The sequence below is a fragment of the Sarcophilus harrisii genome, chromosome 4, assembly GCF_902635505.1.
Source record: "Sarcophilus harrisii chromosome 4, mSarHar1.11, whole genome shotgun sequence".
Classification (NCBI taxonomy): domain Eukaryota; kingdom Metazoa; phylum Chordata; class Mammalia; order Dasyuromorphia; family Dasyuridae; genus Sarcophilus; species Sarcophilus harrisii.
The window spans coordinates 301,317,134-301,340,965 of NC_045429.1; the positions used below are offsets into that span (position 1 = coordinate 301,317,134).

The following is a 23,832-nucleotide window of genomic DNA, read 5'->3' on the forward strand; positions in this document are numbered from 1 at the left end:
CATATGTACACATAATGATGAAGTATATTAAACAAATAGTATAAACCAAAAAGCACAGAGGCTAGCTTGTAATTATTTCGAATTAAAAGCAATAAATGATTGTAATTTTTAAAACAGTGAAAGGAGCTTATGTGCTTGATCTGCTATAGGAATAAGATGAAGCCAGAAGCATCAAATCCAGTATTTTGTTATATGGGTTGATAGATTTAAAAAAAAAAAAAAAAAGCCTGTAGAGAGAAGGAAGAGAATCCAAATGAGTAGAAATTCACCAGATTATTCACCAGATTCAACACATTTGCATTCCAGCATGGTAGAGACAGTAAGAGAAAAGGCAGTGAAGGGACAGAGGTGTCTCAGCTAGGTCTACAGACCGAACAGGGTCCACTCTTTGAAAAACATATAATTTCCTGTTTTTAGCTGAAGCACACAATCCACATTTTTTGTTTGCTGTGATAACTCAAATAAATTGCAAATTATTTTTAGGACATTTTGTAACTGAGTTATCAGTGTAAACTCATCCAACATAATGGGAATTAAGAATAAACCATATGTGCAAATAAATCTAAGCTCTGTCCTGCTGCTTTTTATCCCTTCCATATCCTGAGATAATGATGAAGAGCAGCATATGACTTGTATTTTTTAATATAGTTCTTGAATAATACAGCAAATATTAAGTGCTTAATGTGTTCAAGAAGTAGCTGCTGCTGCTTGAAATCAAATCTGGCCTTAAACACTTAATAGCCATGTGACCCTAAGCAAGTCACCTAACTTCTGTTTGCCTCAGTTTCCTCAACTGTAAAATGAAGATAATAACGGTACTTACCTCAAAGGGTTGCTGTGAGGATCAAATATTTGTAAAGCAGACAAAAAGTAGCCTCTGCCCTGAGGAATTTTTTGGTAATCTGATTTTAATCTGAAAATTAAGAATTAACTAGAAAATCCAAAGAACTATTATATACCCCAAGAAGTATAACATAAAACAAGAAAAAAAAAATTTCACCTGATAATGTGATTTCATTAGTTCAGGAAATTTCCTTAATTAGTGCAGATTTGTATTTGCTCTGCAACATATAATCTTTCAATGTTGCCAAAAACTCTGAGAGGTTCAGTGTGACTTGCATAGATCATACTGCTATTATATGTCACTGACAGGCCTCGATTTTAAGTCTTTGTAACTCAGAGGCCAGTCTTATATCAATATCATACAACACTGCATTTCGAGACAGAAATTTAGCATTATCATAGTCAGAATGTATAAGTCAAGAAGACTGTAGCTTAAACTTTTTCTTTAAAAGATTTATAGCACTAGTTTTCAACACGAGGGCCAAAGACCTAGAGGTTGTGGAATTATAAGGGATCTGTCATCTAACTCATTAAAAATACATAAATACACCCTCTATAGACTGAATAATATCTGTCGATAATTTTTTATAAATTCACATAATTACAATTGAATATGATAAAATATATATTCATATTAAAGACTTGCTAAATTCGTGGTACACTAATCCAGGAGTTCAAATGTGACCTCAGATACTCACTAGCTATATAATCCTGGGCAAGTCATTTAACCTGTTTGCCTCAATTTCTTCATCAATAAAATGGGAATAATAATAGCACTTACCTCCTAAGGTTTTTGTGACAATTAAATGAAATAATGATGATAAGGCACTTAGCAACTGTACTAAATGTCTACCATCATTCTCTCATTTAATTTTCACCTGGAAATATGTAAATGCTATATAAATATTTGCTATTATCATACTTAATGTTTATCATGGTGTTTTTTTGTTTTTTGGGGGGTTTTTTTGAGATTACAAATAGCACAAAATACTACTATGGAGAAGGGAGGTCATAATATTTTTCCCTTCAAAAACAGTCTTCTTACTTAGATTAGAAACTACTGATTTATAATAATTGTCATTCATAATTCAAAGTCTAAATATCAGAAATTCAGAAGTCCCCTTAACAGATTAAAAAACTTGGTTCACTGGCATTGTTCAAAAAAGCCTAATTTTAGCTCTTATTTAATCTTTTTCAGATCTCAGTCATGGTGGATTGGTAGACCAGTATGAAAATTCCCACTGGGGACAGCAGCCTACTTTCAGAAGTGAAGCCAACTGCACCTGGGATAAAGTGATAATAGACAGGACTGACAAGGAGGCGTGGCCTTCTATTACAATAACTGAGACTGAATCTGCTTCAGAATGTACTACAGACATTGACTCTGCCTCCAGCTGTGGCCCAGAGAACAGTAGCATGGCTACAGGGAGTGCCCACGGCAACTTCACTGGACATACAAAAAAAAATAATGGCAATAATGGCGCAAATGGAGCACTCGTCCAAAGCACTTCTAATCAGAGTGCCCTTGGAGCAGGTGGAGCAAATGGTAATGGAAATTCATCCAGAGTATGGGGTGTGACCACAGGCTCCAACTCTAATCTAGCTCACTGCTCTATTAGTGGTGGGGATGGGAAAATGGACAATATGATTGGAGATAGTCGAAGTCAGAACTGCTGGAGTACTTCCAACTCAAATGCTGGCATTAATCTTAACCTTAATCCCAATGCCAACCCAGCTGCCTGGCCTGTACTTGGACATGAAGGAACTGTGGCAACAGGCAACCCTTCCAGTATTTGCAGTCCAGTCGGTGCCATAGGTCAAAATATGGGCAACCAAAATGGGAACCCAACAAGCACTTTAGGTGCTTGGGGAAACTTGCTGCCTCAAGAGAGCACAGAACCACAAACGTCCACTTCTCAGAATGTGTCTTTCAGCGTACAACCTCAGAACCTTAACACTGATGGACCAAATAACACTAACCCTATGAACTCTTCATCAAACTCTATCAATGCAATGCAGACAAATGGACTGCCGAATTGGGGGATGGCTGTTGGAATAGGGGCCATCATCCCACCCCACCTGCAAGGCCTTCCTGGTGCTAATGGATCATCAGTTTCTCAAGTCAGTGGGGGCAGTGGTGAAGGAATTAGCAGTTCAGTGTGGGGGATGTCCCCAAGTAATCCTGCCACAGGAAATAATAATTCTGGGTTCAGTCAGGGGAATGGAGACACTGTGAACTCAGCATTAAGTGCTAAACAAAATGGATCCAGCAGAATAGATCCAGCTGTGCAGAAGGAAGGGAATGGAGCAAATGCATGGGATTCGGGGCCTCCTGCTGGTCCTGGAGTTCTTGCCTGGGGAAGGGGCAATGGCAGCAATGGTGTTAGTAATATGCATTCTGGAGCTTGGGGCCACTCAAGCCGTAGCACCTCAAGTGGTATGAATGGGGAATGGGGAAAGCCCCCAAACCAGCATTCCAATAGTGACATCAGTGGGAAAGGAACAATGGGGTGGGATAACCCTAGTGTTATCAACCAGAATCCTGCCATACAACAGGGCAATGAACAACTGAACTCTTGGGCCAAAGCTGGCACTTCTGGCACTGCAACAAGTGAAGGAAGTAATGACAGTTCTGGAAGTCAAAATGAAGGAAACACTGGGAGGGAAGGAGTTGGAGAAAACCGACGGAGAGATAAAGGAATTATAGACCAAGGGCAAGTCCAGTTGCCAAGGAATGACCTTGATCCAAGAGTACTATCCAATACTGGTTGGGGACAGACACCTGTAAAGCAAAACACTGCCTGGGAATTTGAGGAATCCCCAAGGTCTGAACGAAAAAATGACAATGGGACAGAGGCCTGGGGTTGTGCAACTACTCAGCCTTCAAACTCAGGGGGCAAGAATGATGGGTCCATCATGAACAGTACAAATACCTCTTCAGTATCTGGGTGGGTTAACTCGCCCTCTGCTGCTGTTCCAGCAAATACAGGTTGGGGAGATAACAACAAAGCACCAAATGGCCTCGGGGGTTGGGGGGACTCAATAAGCTCTACTGCTGTCAATAATGCTGCTGCCAAAAGTGGCCATGCTTGGAGTGGGACTGTAAATCAGGGGGACAAATCACCCACCTGGGGTGAACCTCAGAAACCCAAATCTCAAAACTGGGGAGATGGACAAAAGTCCAATCCAGGCTGGACTTCAGGGGCGGGAGATTGGACAGATTCATCATCTGCCCTTGGAAATTTGAGTGATGGAAAAAAGAATGGGTCAGGATGGGATACTGACAATAATAGATCAGGTTCTGGTTGGAATGATACAAGATCTGGGACCAGTGGATGGGGTAGTAGCACAAATGCTAAGATTAATCCAGGTACAAATTGGGGAGAATCTTTAAAGCCTGGTCCCCAGCAAAACTGGTCTAACAAACCCCCAGACAACAATGTGAGTAACTGGGGAGGAGCTGCTTCTGTTAAACAGACGGGATCAGGATGGGTTTGTGGGCCAGTACCAGCCAAACAGAAGGACATTAGCGAGGCTACAGGTTGGGAAGAACCTTCTCCCCCTTCCATTCGACGTAAGATGGAAATTGATGATGGTACCTCAGCTTGGGGTGACCCCAGCAACTACAACAATAAAACTGTAAACATGTGGGATAGAAACAATCCTGTAATCCAGAGCAGTACCACAACCAATACCACTACCACCACCACCACCACCAGTAGCAACACAAACATGGTTGAAAATCTACCATCACACCAGTCAAGCACTCAGCTCAATCGATCTCCACTGCTTGGTCCAGGTATGAAGAATGTTTTATACTCTCTGAAAATAGAAAATATTTTTCATCTCAGTACATATAGTATACAAGTACAAATACAGTGTGATGTATCAAAAGACATTTAATTTCTTTTTTTGAAATACAAAGAATTGCAAAGGTGCTTCTATATCTGTGATTTCCCATATCCCTCTGTAGTTAATATTAATGTTTTTAAAAACACAAAGTAATCCTTCCACTAAAAGTTAAGAACATCCACTAAAACAAACGATTTCATTTGTATAATTTTAGTGACGATTTATGGACGTCTTTTTTTATTCAAATAAACCAATCACAGGAAAGTTACATGCATTTTATACAATCTAGCTAGTGTTAACCTTTTGTCTTTTGAAATAAAAATCATGTTAATGGTAACAAAGCCTCTAATATATCTTGACTTTTTTCCCCTAGAATTCTACTATATCTTGAGATTTTTTTTCCCCATGATTTAGAACACTAGTGTCAGATTCAAATAGAAGACATTATGTTATCTCTTATCTATCTGTATTTATTTATTTTGTTAAGCTTTTCCCAATTTTAATCTGGTACCAACACTAGTTGGCAACTTTGTTACAATACATTTGTTATCTCTTATCTCAGTCATAGAAATTATCAAGGTGATAACAAGTTATATTTGTGGCCATTCTTACCTTAATAAGAAAAATAGATTCTCTTTTATTCAGGAACAATACAGCAAAGATTTTGAAGAGAAAGGAGTAAAATAATAATACTTTACATTTAATTGGTTCTCAAAACTATAAAAAGGTATATACTAATAAGTCCCAGAGAATTTGTAGTTTTCCTAAAATCACAAAGCTAATAATGAATCAAATAAAGATTATGAAAAGTATTTTATGAATCTTAAAATGCTATATAGATGTCATATTGTTTAATTGTCATAGTCCAGTATCTTACCTCTTTATCGCTTACCTCTATTGCTAGGCCAGGCAGAAAATACCATATAATTTTTTTCTTATTTTATATTGTCTGAAAATTTCTTTCCATAAGAAAATCAAATGCCAACAAAAACATTTCTGATGACAGAATTGTTTAAGGGTTTTTATTTATTTTACAAGAAAAATGAATGTTCTTAAAGAGAATTTTGCTCTATACCCACTTTTTTGAAAATGTTACTATTAGTCTATGGTTAACATTTTAATCTTAATGGATTTACTATATTTATTTGTTCTTAAGGGCCACAGGTTAAGGCATCAGACTGAAAGGAAAGTGCCAAACAAAAAAGAATTTATTATATTATAGGAACTGGTATGGTACTGCAAAAAAGTAATTTGCTTTACTTGTTTGTATTTAAATTAAATTATGCATTGTCCATTTTCATTGTTAACTTCCTATTTCTTATAACTCCTTTGAGATAGGAAAATATAGTTAGTAGCAGGTGGCAGTGGATTTTATTAATCTCCTGGTACTTACAATGAAATTTTCCATGAGACTAAGCACTAGTATCAGTAATTGAGCTCTTTACAACTACTACAGGGACTCAGCACATCCTAACTTTAATCACTAGAGTTGTTTGACAAGAACTCATAAATCTCTTATTCTGTCCTAGTGATGGGATTAAACTCCATAAGCTAATTTATTTGCCTTTTTTAATGTTAGTTTTATTTATTAGTACAATATTTTCATTTTTCTTTTCATTGATTTTTTTTTTTAGAATTGCCATTTTTATATTTCATTGGGATTTTTTGATTAATTGGGTTGCTTTTTTAGTTGCATATCCGATTTATTTAAATGATCTTCCAGATGTAATTTTAAATAAAGACTGTTTATGGGTCTTTAGAAATCCCTTAACGTGGGTCTGATTTATAAGAATATTTATTAGTCATTTGTTTCCTTTCTACTGTCTTCTTTCAAAGAGATGCCCTAGATCAAGTGTTCTTATTCTTCTTGGTGTTGTGGACAATCTGGTCAAGCCTGTGGACCTCTTCTCAGAACAATGTTTTTAAATTCATAAAATACATAAAATTACCAAGGAAACCAAATCCATTCTAATACAATTATTAAAAGAATAAGCAAAAAAAGTTCATAATCCCAGGTTAAGAATCCCTCATCTAGATGAAACTGGGTTTTAATCATTCCATTTAGTCTGTTGCAGTACCTATAGTCACCTTCATACTTTTGCTTTATAAAATTCTGTATTCAGCCTAAATTGAGATTTTGTACTAAAATTGTTACTCATAGAAATTGAAGATAAACAAAGAAGATTTGCTCAAAAGCCTCATTTCCAAATTCATTCAACTGAATCACTCTCTTCAAAAATTTACCAGTGATCTTTTAATTGTCAGATCTAATGGCCTATATTCAAACCTCATTATGCATTTCTCAGCATTTGCCAAAATTCTTTTCTTGGATACTTTCTCCTCTTTGACTTTTGTGATACTTTGAGAATACTTGATTCTCTTCCTCTCACTCTGTTTTTTTGCAATCTCCTTTGCTTTTTCATATCATGTATGATAATTGTGACCACGGTCTCTGTCCTGGACCTTTTTTTTCTATATACTAGCTCAGATGTAATCTCATCAGGTTTTATGGGTTCAAATATCTCTATGATCAATATGTCAAGTTCTATTTCCCTCATCAACTGCCTAATGGATGTTTCAAACTGAAGGCATCTCAAACTTAATATATCTAAAAATTCATTTTTTAATTTATATTTGCAGCAGTTAGTACAATACTAATATATAATAGGTACTTGGTAAATATATATTGATTAGTCAACAGGGGATCTATTTCCCTTCATACCTACCCCTCTTCTGAACTTATTATTCTTAAGGGTATCATCAATCACCCATTTCATAATGTCATGTCTTCCTCAACTCTCACTATCACCTTGTATATCCTTTTACCTTAGCCTCAGTTCCTTCAATAGATCCCACTCTCTTCATTGATATATCCACCAAGCTCTCATCACTTCTCACAATAATCGCCTATTTTATCTCCCTGCTTCTTATTCTGCCCCACCTCAATCCCTGCTTTACTCAAGAACCAAAATCATTTGCCCAAAATGCAGGTCTTATCATGTGTTCTATCCTGTTCTTCCCATCTCCTAACAAATTCTAGTGATTCTATTTTACCTCCAAAAACAAGTATAATTTGTTATTTAAAGTTCTTCATGACTTGATTCATTTCTGTCTTTCCATTTTACATTTAAATTTAGGCCCTTTCATGAATTTAATGATTGAGCCAAACTGTTCCTACTGTACCCTCAGGCCTAAAATGCTCTTCTTTCCTCTGCCTCATCTGCCTTCTTTCAAGACTCAGCTCAAATTCCAAGAGTACCCTCTCAATTCTTCAACTGCCAAAACCTTCCTCCCTTAAGGTTATCTCCTACTGACTCCAGGTATCTTTTATGCATCTACTTACACAATATATCCTTCATTAGACTATAAACTTTTTGAAAACAAGGATTGTTCTTGCCTTTCTTTGTATCCCCAGCACTTAGACCAGTGCCTAGCACCTCGAAATTAATGTTATTACAGCATAGTTGTAGTTCCCCCACATTATTAAGCAGACTATCAGTAAGATCTTTAAGTTATTGCCTATTTGACTTGAATTCAGAAAAATAAATATATGTGGGAGTGGGGAAGAGAGTAGAATATATACATGGATTTTTAATTCATACTCAGAAAAAAGGATTTGGGGGGAATCCTTTGAGGATTCAAACTAGTAAACAAGATAATACTGTCCTGAAATCATAGGTGAGTCTTATCTGGCAAAATTATATGAAAGTAAAATATTGCTAATACCATAATTGCATTAACATAAATGAAAATGCTACTACAGATAGTAATAGCTAGCCTTTATATAGCATTTATTATGTGCCAGGCACTGTGCTAAGTACTTTACAATTTTCTCATTTGATCTTCATAACAACCTTAGGTGGTATTATCATTATCTTTGTTTTACAGATGAGAAAACTGAGGCAAACAGAGGTTAAATGATTTGCCCAGAATCATATAGCTAGTAAATGTCAGAGACTACATCTAAACTCAGGATTTACTGGCTCCTGGCCCACTGTAATACTGTTGTCTTAGCTCCTACATAAACTTCCAGTTTTTCACTTTATTAACTAGTTTCTTCATCAGGAATGATAGGCATAATTCTGTAACTCAATCAATAGTTAGCTTATTTCTTCAAATATGAATATTTTTCAGTTATTTACATAATATTATAGGATCATTTTTTTATTAGCAAACATTCCTTGGTATATTATAATACAAAACACTGCACTGAGGATTGGAGATATGTAAACAATTTTGTCTAATGAAAAGGATATGGTGTATCTTGCGTACAGAGTAGAATTGAATAAAGTAGAGAGATTGGTCAAAAAAAAATTCATGTTTTTATACCATGTGACAGGTATTAAGATTTGATGATATGAAGACAAATAATATAAAAATGTTTTTGTCATGTTAAATTTGAAGGAAGGAACCAACGGGCAGAGAAGTAGAAAGAAAGATATTCAAGGAATGGAGAGTAAGGTAGGCTTTTGCTGATTGTATGACAGCAGGCACATGCAGGGTGAAATCAAAATCATTCAATAGTAGCAGGGCTGGAATAGAGCATATATAAAGTCAGAATAATTTGAATTAAGTTGGAAGGATCATTTGCAATCAGATTGTGAAGCGTGTTTAAGCATTTATATTTTCTTCAAAAACTTTGAACAGAAGATTGATATTTTAACTTCTCATCTTCATGAAGGATGGATTAGGGAGGAGAGAAATTGGAAGTAGGAAGATCTGTGAGAGAAGGCTTTTAAAATAGTACAAGCAAGAAATAATGAAGACAGCAGTGTGAATGAAAAGGCAACTCAGATATCGATAAAAAGCACTGACAAAATGTGGCAACTCAAAGTCAAAAATGATTCTGAGGTTTTAAAATTAGATAACTAGAAGAACATCAAGAGAAATATGTTGATATAGTTAAATGATCCAAAAATAGTTTCTTAAATATTTTTGTTTGAGGTTTTTGGTTTTGTTTGGGAGTTTTACGTAAAAGATGGCACGGAAAAATGACAAAAATACTCACAATTCATGGGCATCTAAGAATTAGATTTGAGGCTATCTGACACTCTTATTTTCTCATACTGTTTATAGTAGACCAGAGAACAAAATTTATTTTAAGTGGACACAGTCTTATTGTTAAAGTTTGATTGGTAGTATTAAAGTAGTCATTCTGTTGCATTTATCTAGAATTCCTCTTAGTAGCAGAAGCTGAAAATTGAACAATTTAACAATTATAAACCATCCTGTCTCTCTCTGTCATTCTTTAGGGAAAAGAATATTGCCTAAAATAGTGTTGTCTGCAGGTAGAATGAAGTAAGATCAGCAAGCCCTATCTCTGTTGTAATAACATTTCAGCTGTTCTCATGGCTTAGCTTCAGAGCTAGAACCCATTGACCTGTCCTAGCCAGCAGTCTCTATTTTAAGCCTCCTAACTAACTAAAAATAGAAATGCTGCACTATATCTGTTGCAGCTTGTTTTTGTAGGGCAGAAGGCTGAAATGAGAGGCAGAAGTGGGGAAAGGAAATTCAGGTGAGAGATGGATTAGTAAGCATATCTATGCACATAAAAAATGAACTTTAATTCTTTTCTTTTTCAGCACCAAATGTGTTTTTACTTCTATTAGTTTTATTGTTCTGTGTGCAATTAAACAATTATTGGTATCCTTTAGTAAAGCTTCCAAAGTATCAATAAGAAAAGTCTGCTAAAAAAAGTCATTAATAGATTGAAATAAGATTTAATGCAGCCCTTTTATATTTGTTGTTTTTTAGTTTCCAATGTACAATGCTTAGAAGAGGTATTAGTCCACCCTCACACACTTTGGGTACATTGATACATGATCGGAACCCCTACATGTATATATCCCTCCCTATAAAACTTTTATCTATTTCCTCTTGGAAATAAATTCTCTTGAATAGGAGGATCCACCTTTTTGGATGTACTGGAGGCCTCTCCCTTTATCTTTGACATTGTGTGGATATTAATGGAACATAATGGAACAAACAGAATGTCCATCTTAATTTTAGTAGGATGACCAGCCCATCTTTTTTTCTCATCACACTCTTATTTAATGACATCCTTTATGCTTCCTCTCTTCTCGAGTTTTTTATTTGTAATATGACTTCTTAAACTGGATGTCCTACAGGCATCTCAACTCAACTTGTCCAGAACAGAAATCATTATCTTTCCTCCAAAATATTCCCCTTTTCCTGGCTTTCCTATTATTGTCAAGGATATCACTCAGGTTCAAAACCTTGGTTTCATCCTAAACTTTTCACATATCTATCCAAAGTATTATCCCATCTTATCCTTTTTGTTTTCACATCTGCCCTCATAGCTACTACCCTAGTATCACCTTTTATTTTTGCTATTGTAGTAGCCTTTTAATTGATCTCCTTGCCTCAAATCTTTCCCCACTCCAATCAGCTTCAGAGTGGTTTTCTTAAAGCAAAGGTAAGCTTTGGAGACTTCCTATTGACTTCAGGATAAAGTCTTTTATTAGATTTTTCATATAATTTCTTTATCTCTTTGTCTTGTACAATATATATTAACAGTTGGAAATTATTTTCTTACTTATGTTTTTGCTAATGGTCATCATGAGCTCCTACAATAGATGTCTATTCTCCCTCTCTACGCAAACATAAAAACTATGGGTCATCTCTTCCCCACCCATCCCCCCCTTTTTTTTTATTCAAGAAATGCAAAGTTCTATTCAAATCTGCCATGATTAGGAATGCAAAGAGTAATGTCATTCTTTCCCAAAGTGATTTTCATATCCTCCCTTTCCCTGGAGTCTAATGCTTCTTCTCTTTCATGATGTACTATGTTGATACTGCAGTTTAGCTCTGAGATCAGGCAAAGACTTTTTTTGAATTACATCCAGTGCCCAAGCTTCTTACCAAACTTGCCTCTTACCTCTAGGATCCTAGCCTAGAACTTGAGCCTTAGCATATTATGTACCTTCACAGTCCAAACAAGGTTTTGTCCTAGTTACCACACTCATCACCTCTAGGATTAGAGCTCTAAGTCGCTCTTTCAGATTTCTCACCTCTATTAACAAAGGCTTTTAGTTCTTAGAATTCAGCCTAGGATCAAAGGTACAAATAGTAGACTTCTTGGTGGTAGAAACTTACAGGATGGGCTGATCACACCAAGCCCAAGAAATTTCTTAAGTGTTGAAAAAAGAATTTAACACTGCTATCTTCCATTCATAGGACACTTGAGAATGGGATCCCCATTGAGAAGATAGAAAATATGTAGTCAAGCAAAACAAATTCCCATACTGGCCATGCCCCAAATATTTTCTGTATTTTGAATTCATCATATATTTGTAAGGAAGTAAATTGCATTCTTGGACCATCTTTGTGTCTAGCTTAAGTGCAGTGGAAGAGGTCATAAGAAGTGAGTAGGTTGAAGAATGGACTAAAGATATTTGAGAGAGAATATATAAGTAGAATGGTGTATTTAATTTGCTTATGTTGTAACCTTTTAGATCTATGAAGCTTATCTTAGTATATGGTATGACATGTTAGTTGAATCCTTATTTCTGCCAGACTGGTTTCCAGACTTTCAAGTCGTTTTTTTGTTTGTTTGTTTTAATAATTATAACTTTTTATTGACAGAGCCCATGCCTGGGTAATTTTTTACAACATTATCCCTTGCACTCACTTCTGTTCTGACTTTTCCCCTCCCCTCCCCTGGCAACCCCTTTTTTTCCCCAGATTTGGGCAAACCAAAAGTTCCTTTTAAAATTGGTTAAATAAAAAAGGGGTCAAACAGTTTATTTATTTCCCAGATTACCCCCCTTTTTTAATTCGGTTGTTTTTTGAAAACCCCAAAACAAAAGTTCTTTTTTCTTTGGTTTTCCCACAAGGGTGGTTCCAAAAATTATCCGGGAAAAACAAAATTTCCAAACATTTTACAAATTTCAATTTCCCAATATTTCCTTTTTTAGTTTTAGCCCCCGGGTCCCAAACATTTTGGAAACAAGGTTTTCCCTTCTTTAGATCCTTTTAGAAACCCATAAGTACATGTTGGATAAAGGATCTTTTGTCCGGGCATAATTAATTGCTCTCAGTTTGGATTCATTCCAATCCACCAACAATGCATAATTTGTCCCATTTTCCCCTTATCCCCCAACATTTCATTTTTTTTCATTTAGCCATTTCACAGGTGAAAGGGTATCTCAAGTTTTCATTTTCATTAAAATCTTAAATCTTTTCATATGAATGGAAATAGTTTCAATTTCATCTACTGAAAATTGTTCATATCTTTGACCATTTATCAATTGGAGAATGGCTTGATTTCTTATAAATTAGAGTCAATTCTTTATATATTTTTGAAATGAGGCCTTTATCAGAACCTTTAACTGTGAAAATGTTTTCCCAATTTGTTGCTTTCCTTCTAATCTTGTTTGCATTAGTTTTGTTTGTACAAAGGCTTTTTTTATTTGATGTAATCAAAATTTTCTATTTTGTGTCAAAATGATCTCTAGTTCTCTTTGCTCCTTCTTCCTCCTCCACAAGTCTGAGAGATAAACTATCCTATGCTCTCTAATTTATTTATAATCTCTTTCTTTATGCCTAAATAATGGACCCATTTTGAGCTTATCTGCTGTGTGGTGTTAAGTGTGGGTCTATGCCTAATTTCTGCCATACTAATTACAGTTGTCCCAGCAGTTTTTGTCAAATATTGAATTCTTATCCCAAAAGTTGGGTTCTTTGGGTTTGTCAAACACTAGATTGCTATAGTTATTGACTATTTTGTCTTGTGAACCTAACCTATTCCACTGATCAACTAATCTATTTCTTAGCCAATACCAAATGGTTTTGGTGACTGCTGCTTTATAATATAGTTTTAGATCAGGTACAGCTATGCCACCTTCATTTGATTTTTTTTTTCATTAATTCCCTTGAAATTCTCGACTTTTTGTTCTTCCATATGAATTTTGTTATTTTTTCTAGATCATTAAAATATTTTCTTGGGAGTCTGATTGGTATAGCACTAAATAAATAGATTAGTTTAGGGAGTGTTGTCATCTTTATTATATTTGCTCAGCCTATCCAAGAGCACTTAATATTTTTCCAATTATTTAAATCTGACTTTATTTGTGTGGAAAGTGTTTTGTAATTTTGCTCATATAATTCCTGACTTTCCTTTGGTAGATAAATTCCCAAATTTTTATTATAACAGTTATTTTAATGGAATTTTCTTTGTTATATTTGGTTTTTTTGGTGATGTATAAAAATGCTGAGGATTTATGGAGATTTATTTTGTATCCTGCAACTTTGCTTAAGTTAGGAATTATTTCTAATAGCTTTTTAGTAGAATCTCTGGGGTTCTCTAAGTACCATCATATCATCTGCAAAGAGTGATAGTTTGGTTTCCTCATTATCTACTCTAATTCCTTTAATCTCTTTCTCAACTCTTATTGCCGAGGCTAGTGTTTCTATACAATATTAAATAATAATGGTGATAATAGACACCCTTGCTTCACTCCAGATCTTACTGGGAAAGGTTCCAGTTTTTCCCCATTGCATATAATGCTTACTGATGGTTTTAGATATATGCTCTTGACTATTTTAAGGAAAAGTCCATTTATTCATATCCTCTCAAGTGTTTTTTATTAGGAATGGATGTTGGATTTTATCAAATGCTTTTTCTGCATCTTTTGAGATGATTATATGGTTTTTGTTAGTTTGGTTATCGATATAGTCAATTATGCTAATAGTTTTCCTAATGTTGAACCAGCCCTACATTCCTGGTATAAATCCTACCTGGTCATAGTGTATTATCCTGGGCATGATTTTCTTTAATCTTTTTGCTAATATTTTATTATTTAAGATTTTAGCATCAATATTCATTAGGGAGATTGGTCTATAATTTTCTTTCTCTGTTTTCAATCTACCTGGTTTAGGTATCAGTACCATGTCTGTGTCATAAAAAGAATTTGGTAGGACTTCTTCAATCCCTATTTTTTCAAATAATTTATATAGCATTGGAGTTAATTGTTCTTTAAATGTTTGGTAGAATTCACATGTAAATCCATCTGGTCCTGGGGAGTTTTTCTTAGGAACTTGGTTAATAGCTTGTTCTATTTCTTTTTCTAAAATGGGACTGTTTAGGATTTTTACTTCTTCTGTTAATCTGAGCAAGCTATATTTTTGAAGGTATTCTTTCATTTCATATAAGTTGTCAAATTTATTGGCATAAAGTTGAGCAAAGTAACTCCTCATTATTGCTCTAATTTCCTCTTCGTTAATGGCGAGTTCTCCCTTTTCATTTTTAAGACTAACAATTTGATTTTCCTCTTTCCTTTTTTTAATCAGATTTACTAAGGGTTTGTCTATTTTGTTGGTTTTTTCATAGAACCAACTCTTAGTTTTATTAATTAATTCAATAGTTTTTGTTTTTTTTTTTTTTACTTTCAATTTTATTATCTCTTCTTTTATTTTTAGAATTTCAAGTTTAATGTTTGACTGGGGTTTTTTAATTTGTTCCTTTTCTAGCATTTTTAGTTGCAAGCCCAATGCATTGACCTTCTCTTTCTCTATTTTATGCAAGTAGGTCTCTAGCAATATGAAATTTCCCCTTATTACCGCTTTGGCTGCATCCCACACATTTTGGTATGATGACTCATAATTGTCATTTTCTTGGGTGAAGTTATTAATTATGTCTATGATTTGCTGTTTCACTCAATCATTCTTTAGTATGAGATTATTTAGTTTCCAATTATTTTTTGTTCTGTTTTCCCCTGGCTTTATGTTGAATGTAATTTTCATTGCATCGTGGTCTGAAGAGGATGCATTTACTATTTCTGCCTTAACTGCATTTGAGTTTGAGTTTTTATGTCCTCATATATGGTCAGTTTTTGTATAAGTTCCATGAACTGCTGAGAAGAAAGTGTACTTCTTTCATTTAGTTTTCTCCAGAGATCTATCATATCTAACTTTTCTAGTATTCTATTTACCTCTTTGACTTCTTTCTTATTTATTTTGTGGTTTGATTTATCTAATTCTGAGAGTGCAAGGTTGAGCTCTCCCATTATTATAGTTTTGCTGTCTATTTCTTCTTGCAGTTCTCTTAATTTCTCTTTTAAAAATTTAGATGCTATGCCACTTGGTGCATATATGTTTAATATTGATACTGCTTCATTATCTGTGCTATTCTTTAGCAAGATGTAGTGCCCTTCCTTATCTCTTTTCATTAGATCAATTTTTGCTTTTGCTTGATCTGAGATCAGGATGGTTACCCCTGCTTTTTTGACTTCACCTGAAGCATAGTAGATTCTGCTCCAACTTTTTACCTTTACTCTGTATGTATCTCCCTGCTTTAGGTGTGTTTCATGTAAACAACATATTGTAGGATTCTGGCTTTTAATCCATTCTGCTAACCGCTTCCTCTTTATGGGGGCATTTAGCCCATTCATCTTTATGGTTAAAATGACCAATTCTGTATTACTTGCCATCTTGTTAAACCCCTGTTTATGCTTTTCTCCCTTCTTTCCCCCTTACCACTCCCTCCCCAGTATTAAATTTGTGAGCACCACTTGCTTCTTACAGCCCTCTCTTTTTAGTATCCCTCCCCCTGCCTTAGAGTTCCTCCCCCTATCTTATTCCTTTTCCTCACAGTTTCTGTATTCCCTTCTGCTTAGCTTATTCCTTCCCTTTTCACTTTTCCCTTCCCACTTTTCAGTGAATTGGGAGAAGTTTCACCATAAATCGAATATGTCTAACATTTTTCTCTTTAAGTCAGTTCTGATGGCAGGCAGTAAGATATACACACTATATTCATCCCTCTCCACTCAGATATAATAGGTTTCCTTTGCCTCTTTGTGGGATGTAGTATCCCCACTTTACCTTTTTTTCTTGTACAATTTCCTTTCCATCTCTAGTTTCTAGAACAAGGTATACATGTACTTTTTATATATCTTTATAGCAGAAATATAATTCCCAAGATTTCTTTTTACCTTTTTAGGTTTCTCTTGAGTTCTATATTTGTAGATCAAACTTTTTGTTAAATTCTGGTTTTTTCATCAAAAATAGGTGAAATTCACTTATTTCATTGAATGTCCTTCTTCTTCCCTGGAAAAAGATGCTCATTCTGTCTGGGTAAATTATTTTGGGTTGCATACCGAGTTCCTTAGCCTTTCGGAATATCATATTCCAGGCCCCTTGATCCTTTAATGTGGATGCTGCTAGATCCTGGGTAATCCTTATTGTGGCTCCTCTATATTTGAATTGGTTTTTTCTAGCCACTTGCAGTATTTTTTCCTTCGTCTGATAGTTCTGGCATTTGACCACTATATTTCTTGGTGTTTTGATTTTAGTATCCCTTTCAGTAGGTGATTGATAATTTCTTTCAATGTCTATTTTACCCTATATTCCTATGACTTCTGGACAGTTCTCTTTGATAATTTCCTGGAAAATAGTGTCCAGTCTCTTTTTTTCAATCATATTTTTCCAGGAGTCCAATAATTCTCAGATTGCCTCTGCTAGATCTATTTTCCAGATCTGTTGTTTTCCCAAGAAGGTATTTGACATTTTTTTTTCCATTGTTTCATTTTTTTGGTTTTGCTTGACTGATTCTTGTTGAGTCCTCCAGTCATTCATTTCCATTTGTTAGGTTCTGATTTTCAATGAGGTATTTTCTTCACTTACTTTTTTTATATCTTTTCTAATTGTCCAAATGAGTTTTTAAGCGAGTTGTTTTGTTCTATGGAATGTTTTTCCATTTCGCCAATTTTATTTTTTAGAGAGCTATTTTCTGTTTCCAGTTCACTAATTCTATTTTTCAAGAATTTGATTTCTTTAAATGAACTTTAAATTTAAACTCTGTCTTTAAATGAGTCAGATGATTTCTCCAGACTCTCTTACCAAGCCTCCCTTTTCTTTTCCCATTTTTCTTCTAGCTCTCTTGTGACAGCCTTTTTAATTTCTTCTATAAGATTCATCTGTGCTGAGGACCAGATGATATCCTCCTTTGGAGATTCACCTGGAGACAGTCTATTTTTAGTCTCCTCAGGGTTTAGAGTCTGCTCTCTATCCGTATAGAATCTATCAATGGTTAAGGTCCTTTTCAATTTTTTGCTCATTTTGTTAGAGAAGGAAAAAAACCCAAATGGAATCTGCTTTTTTTTTTGGGGGGGGGGGCAGGACAGTGTTACCGAGCTTCCTCTACACACTATGGGGTGGGGGGGCAGTAGCGAGGCACTAGAAGGCCAGCAATGGCTGTGCTAACCCTGAGCTCTGAGACTCTTGACAGCGTGCTGAGGCACTGTGGGGGGGTGGCCAGGTCCTGAGAGACACTGGCTGTTCAGGGTTGTATTCTTCACTCCCTGTGTTTTTAGCTTCTCTGCTTGTCTACTGGATTGCTGCCAGGGCAAAATATCCAATACTATAGTAAAGCTCTCCCCACAGAGACGTCTGAGATTGCACTCTATCCCCCTTAGGTCTGCTCAGCTGTGAGCTGCCTGCCGTACTCTTGCTACTGCTGCCTGCCCTGACCCTGTGCCTGATATAAAAACCGTCCCCGCCCTATTTGTGAGGTTTTTTTCAGTCAAGCATTAATTCAGAGGCTTGTCATAAAATGAATTCTGAGAGAAAATGAAGAGCTTACATAGATGTGTGCCTCTTCTCCGCCATCTTGGCCAGAAGTTTCAAGTCGTTTTTGATGAAAAGAAGGTCCTTGCCATAGTAGCCTAAGAATTTTGTGTTTATTAAATATTAGATTGTTAGGTTCATTAAATTGTGGATATACATGATATTGTGTTAAAGATAAAAATTAGTTCATTTTAAGCCTAGGGAGCAATGTAATGGCCCCTAAGGTATTCTTGGTGCCCTCTTCTTCAATTTATTTTAAATGAAATGTTTTGAGTGCTCCCACTCTTAGTTAGGAGAATATCTAATACCTAGGCAGAATTTGGGTCGATAACCTTACTTTTATGTCTGTATCTAAACTATTGGCATTTTTGCGATCGAGGCAATATTAAATTTTCTGGAAACATTTGAGTATTGAAACAGCAGCTTATGTTATCCTATTTTTTGTAGACAATCATTAGTGGGGAAATTGGGAAAGGACCTTTTCATGAGGCTTTGCTCAGCTGTTATGCTCAATTTTGAGTTATTTTTGTGTGCTTTGCTTCTCTTCCTTATCACCCTTCTTTCGATAGCTCAGTCCTCCCTTTGTTCCTCATAGATGTGCTAGAAATATTCTGGTTCCTACTTCTTGAATCTGGATGCTTAGAATAAGTTCTGAGATAGTTTTTTCCTTTTATACAAATTGCTTAGAGCACCCCACCTAAGAGACATGATTGGATCAATCATACTGTTCATACTCAGATTTGATTATTTGACTTAATCAAAAATTGTTCTTCCCCTCCTTAAAACACCGGGATGATTTTCTCTTAGACTTTCTCTCCAGAACCTAACTGGGATGATTTGAACCCTACCCTTAGACTTTCTGTCCAGTTTTAATATTTGTTATCCTTAACAAATCTACTTGAGGTTTAGTTGGTTGGTTTAGTTTAGTTCTCTTGGTTAGTTTGTAATCCTGGATACCTCTTTTGTGATTTGAGATTTTTCATTGTCTGATTGAGAAAAATTTCTACCCTCCAGTTCCTAACCTTAGATAGCTTTTCTCTCTTATCAGTCTGGGATGAATTACAACTCTCCCAGTCTTCAGTGATCTAGTCCTCTGTTTCAAGTTAATCAGTCCAAACCTTGCTAGAATGATTTTACATTCTAGTTTTATAATACTTAATCTTCCACTAATTAGCCTCTTATTTTTAGCCAGTACCAATTAATTTTTTATAATTACTTAGTATAATTTAAGATATTATACTGCTAAGTCCTCTCCCATTTTAAAAATTATTTCCCTTGAAATTCTTAACTTTTTGTTCCTCCAGATGAATTTTTTTCCCTTATAAAATACCCTTGGGATGGTTTGGTTAGTATGGTACTAAATAATAAGTTAATTTAAGTAGTATTTTCATTTTTATTATATATTCTTAAACTATCCATGAGAATTTAATATCTTTTCACTAATTTAAGTCTCTTTATTACCATAAAGAATGTGTAACTTCATAGGTAGATTCTCAAGTATTTTGTACATTCTATAATGATTCTTAGTGTAATTTATCTTTCTATCTCTTCATTGTGGGGTTTGGTTTGGGTTTTTTGGGGGTGGGTAACACAGAAATGCCTTATGAATTTATTTCATAAACACTTTAACTTTAATAAAGTTATTAATTATTCTGGTTAATTTTTAGATAATTCTAGTATTTGTTAGACTTTTCTCAGAAGTGAATGAAGTAATAATAAGCCTGTCATTAAACAACTGACAGTATTTGTTACCAATGATAAAATGCAGACTTTTAGTGAAAATTAGAATTTTGGAAAATTTGTACCCAACATCATGATCTTGTAAGTTTCTAGTACTTAAAGATTTTTCTGAGGTCAGTGATATTAACAAATGACACTTTTTGATATTGTATATCAAAATGTGGGAAATCTGGATAACTCGGTGAACCAATATTTTTAAATGACCAATGAATGATGTTTCAAAATCATGCATGGATTAAATATAATAATAATAATAGCAAAGATTTGCATAGTACTTATCCATACAACAGACCATAAAAAGTTCATTGATATCCTCCAGGCCCTTTTATACTTCACTATCTCTCAAAGCCTGTCTAAGTTCATGTTTGTTGTTTCCATAATTCTACCCATCCATCTCATCCTCTGCTATCCTCTTTTCCTTTTGCTTCAATCTTTCCCAACATAAAGGTCTTTTCCAAAGAGTCCAATATTTGACCTCCTAGTGAATAGCCTGAATTCATTTAAGTATTGACCAATTTGATCTCTTTGCTATTTAACAGACTCTCAAAAGTTTTCTTCAGTCCCACAGTTCAACAGTATTGATTCTCCAGTGCTCAGCATAGTCCAACTTTCATAACCACACATTGCTGCCAGAAAGAAACATGGTATTGACTATACAGAATCTTGTCAGCAAGGTGATGTCTCTGCTTTTTAGAATGTTATCCAGATTTGACATAGCTTTTCTTTCAAAGAGCAAAAGATTTACAAAAATATAAAACTACCATTTTTCTCACTGATTTTTTAAATAACTAAGTTATTTTTTGTTAAAAAAAATATGTTATGTATGTTCCCATGTAATTGTCTTACTATTATTTTTTTTTCTAATTTACCAGTTTTAGTTTCTAATATTGGTAGATATGATGAAGGGTGTGCTAAGGCTAGCTCAAAATAGCCTATGGGAATAAATTTTCAGTGTATTTTAACCCTTGAAAATTCCTAAAGGCTTAATTATTATCACCAATGATTTATTGTTTTGTTAACTTTCTAGATTTAAAGTAAGGAAGAAAATATTTTTATTAGTGCATCTTAAACTTAAAAGTGTTATCTGCATGTAGGAAAAAATCAATTATTGAACATTTACTAAGACACCACTGGATATTACTTTAATGCATAAAAGTTTTTTGGGTTCTTATTTTTAAGAGCATATTTTCAAGCCCCAAAATTGGATAACAACATAAAACAAGGGTTCTTGACCTTTTTGTGTTTTTATCCACATTTTTAATAATCTTGTGAAGCCTACAGACCCCTTCTCAGAATAGTATTTTTAACTGAATTAAATAAAATATATTACAAAAGAAACCAATTATTTTGAAATAGTTACCAAAATACATATTTTTTAAGTGCATAGATTCCAGGTTAAGAATTCCTTACTACATATATCAAAATTATAATATATTCTCAAATACTCATATGAATATGAACCTTTGTTCTCAGCTATCCAGGAGTTACAATTACTTACAATAATGCAAATCTCAACCCATTCATGCTTACCCATCCTGCAAGATGTGGTGTTCTTGTTCTTTAAAATAATAAGATGGTTCTCTCTGGGAGCAGTTTTCTTGGGGAGGTTTTCTGGAGGCAGCCTTAATTTCAGTTGAAAGTAAATAATCGCCCAATTGCAGGCAGGTGTTAAAACTTCAGATCTTTTATTACGTCCTTCAATATAACCCCGTTAGCTTTCTTAGAGGCCTCTCTCGTTGGTTCTAAGAGCTCTTGCAGCTTTGTCCTTTGCTTCTGCCTCTGCTTTCTTCAGCCTCCAGCTGTTGTAATGAATCTCTCTTGCCTCGAAGAGAGGACTTCTGGCTGAATTTACTTGACTGCTCCCCTCTCAATCTAATTCAGCTGAAATCTCAATTGAGCCTCCATCCGCTTTTTATATATGATCTCCCAAAGGTTGACTCCTCCCCTCCGAGGGAGGGATTAAGGGAGGTGTGAATTCGGATCTCTTACTAAACTCTGAAAATCTCCCAAACAGTGAACTCTAATGAGTACTTAAATACTTCTTGCTTATATGAGCTCTCTAAAGGTATGAACACAAGCATTGTATCAATTCCATTGAGTTAACACTAGGATTCTACTATCTCCCTTGAGTTATCACCTTGTTTCAAGTTAAGTTAACTTTCTTCTAACATTTCAGAGATCTCAGTGAATGGTGCCTCTGACTGTTCACTTGTTATTCTTTATTCTTGCTATCTATAGGAAAAACATCTATTGCCCAGATTTTACCCTACATCTTAATGGACAGAATGTATATCTGGATTAGGTGATACATATTGACAGTGAACTGGGCCCAGAATCGAAGAAAAGCAGGCTGGACTGCCTTTGGGATGTTGCAAAGCGCTCTTTTACTGACCGCAGCCTTCCCGCCCCTCCACCCTCCCCCAAAAAAGGCCTATCTTTTATCTTTTCAATACAAACATATTACCAATGTTACAATATGGCAGAAAGATCTAGAACTCTACTGACTTCAAAAAACTAAAGATGATTATCATATAGGGACAATGGAAATATGTATGGTGGGTTCTGAACAGGTTGCAACATATAACCAACTAGAAATGTGGAGAACTAAAGTAAAGAATGTCACTAAGGTATCTGACAGGAAAGGAAGATGAGTTGGTCACATGGCATATAAAAGAGAATAGCTACATTTGGGACAAAATGTAAATTTTATCTGTGAGCCAGAGAGCCTAGAAAAAGTAACATGCTTTGTCATTTCATTTAATTTGTTCTTTACTATATTATTGGTTTTAGCATTAAGTTTCTGTAGCCATTCATATAAAATATTATTTTCCAATCTGAACCCAAATATAAAGAGGAGTATTGATGTTGTAACTTCCATTACGACTTCAAACTTCACTATTCCTCCCAGGTCATAATAAATTCAAATTGTTTAAATGGGTATGAATGAATGAAATATAAAGTGCTATGAATAAGAATAACACTATGAATAAGTAAGGCAGCTAGGTGGCATTATGGATAAAACTGTGAAGCAAGAGTGAGAAAGACTTGTGTGCAAACTCTCCCTCAGACACTAGTTATGCAACCCTGGACAAGTCATTTAACCCCTGCCTCAATTTCCCCATCTGTAAAATATTTTTTTTTAATAACAGCATCTACCTCCCAGAATTGTTGTAAGGATAAAATGAATTGATCTTTTAAGGTACTTTACAAATCTTAAAATGCTATAGAGTGCTAACTATGATTATGTATATTACAAAGTTGAACAGGTTAATTCCCCCAAGAACACATTTCTCTGTGCAAGTGTCCATTACGCAAGTACTGGACCAAGTGGGGAAGAAATAGGGGAGAAGTGGTGCAGTAGAGAAAATGGCAGTCTAGCCCAAATGAATGGTTAAATGAGATATTACCAAGAAATTCTATCTTTTTATTTGTCTTGCAGCAGCCCCTGATAATGCTAAATACCTAGAATTTGATTGATAAATATTTATCAATGCAATTCTTTTCTATCCATCTTCATTATGTCTTCACCTAATTAAATTTCACCACTTAAATATACATTTTTAAGAGAGAAACCAAAAAGAATTGATTCTTATCAGAAGTAGCATTCTCGACCCTGAAGGAAAATAATCCTAGATCAAGACTAATTGTCAGAACAATGAGTTTCATCTAGTGTCATTATATTAAAGTCAGGAGTTCATGTTAAGGTTCCCCATCATATGACTCTAACGAAATTGAATTCTACTTCTTCAGATATGGTCCCTGACTATTTTATGTTGGGGTGAATGTATACTTTCCTAGGTATCCATATACGTT

General features: G+C 34.8%; 1 protein-coding gene across 6 annotated transcripts in view; it reads left to right on the forward strand.

The window, feature by feature from the left end:
- The window catches only part of TNRC6C (trinucleotide repeat containing adaptor 6C), a 161,059-nt gene that overhangs the window by 73,260 nt on the left and 63,967 nt on the right, over positions 1-23,832 (forward strand). For all 6 annotated transcript variants that reach the window (XM_031965560.1, XM_031965562.1, XM_031965561.1 and 3 more), the window contains one exon: positions 2,042-4,642. In XM_031965560.1, coding sequence (XP_031821420.1) covers positions 2,042-4,642 — 2,601 coding nt within the window. The remainder of the gene's footprint in view (positions 1-2,041; positions 4,643-23,832) is intronic.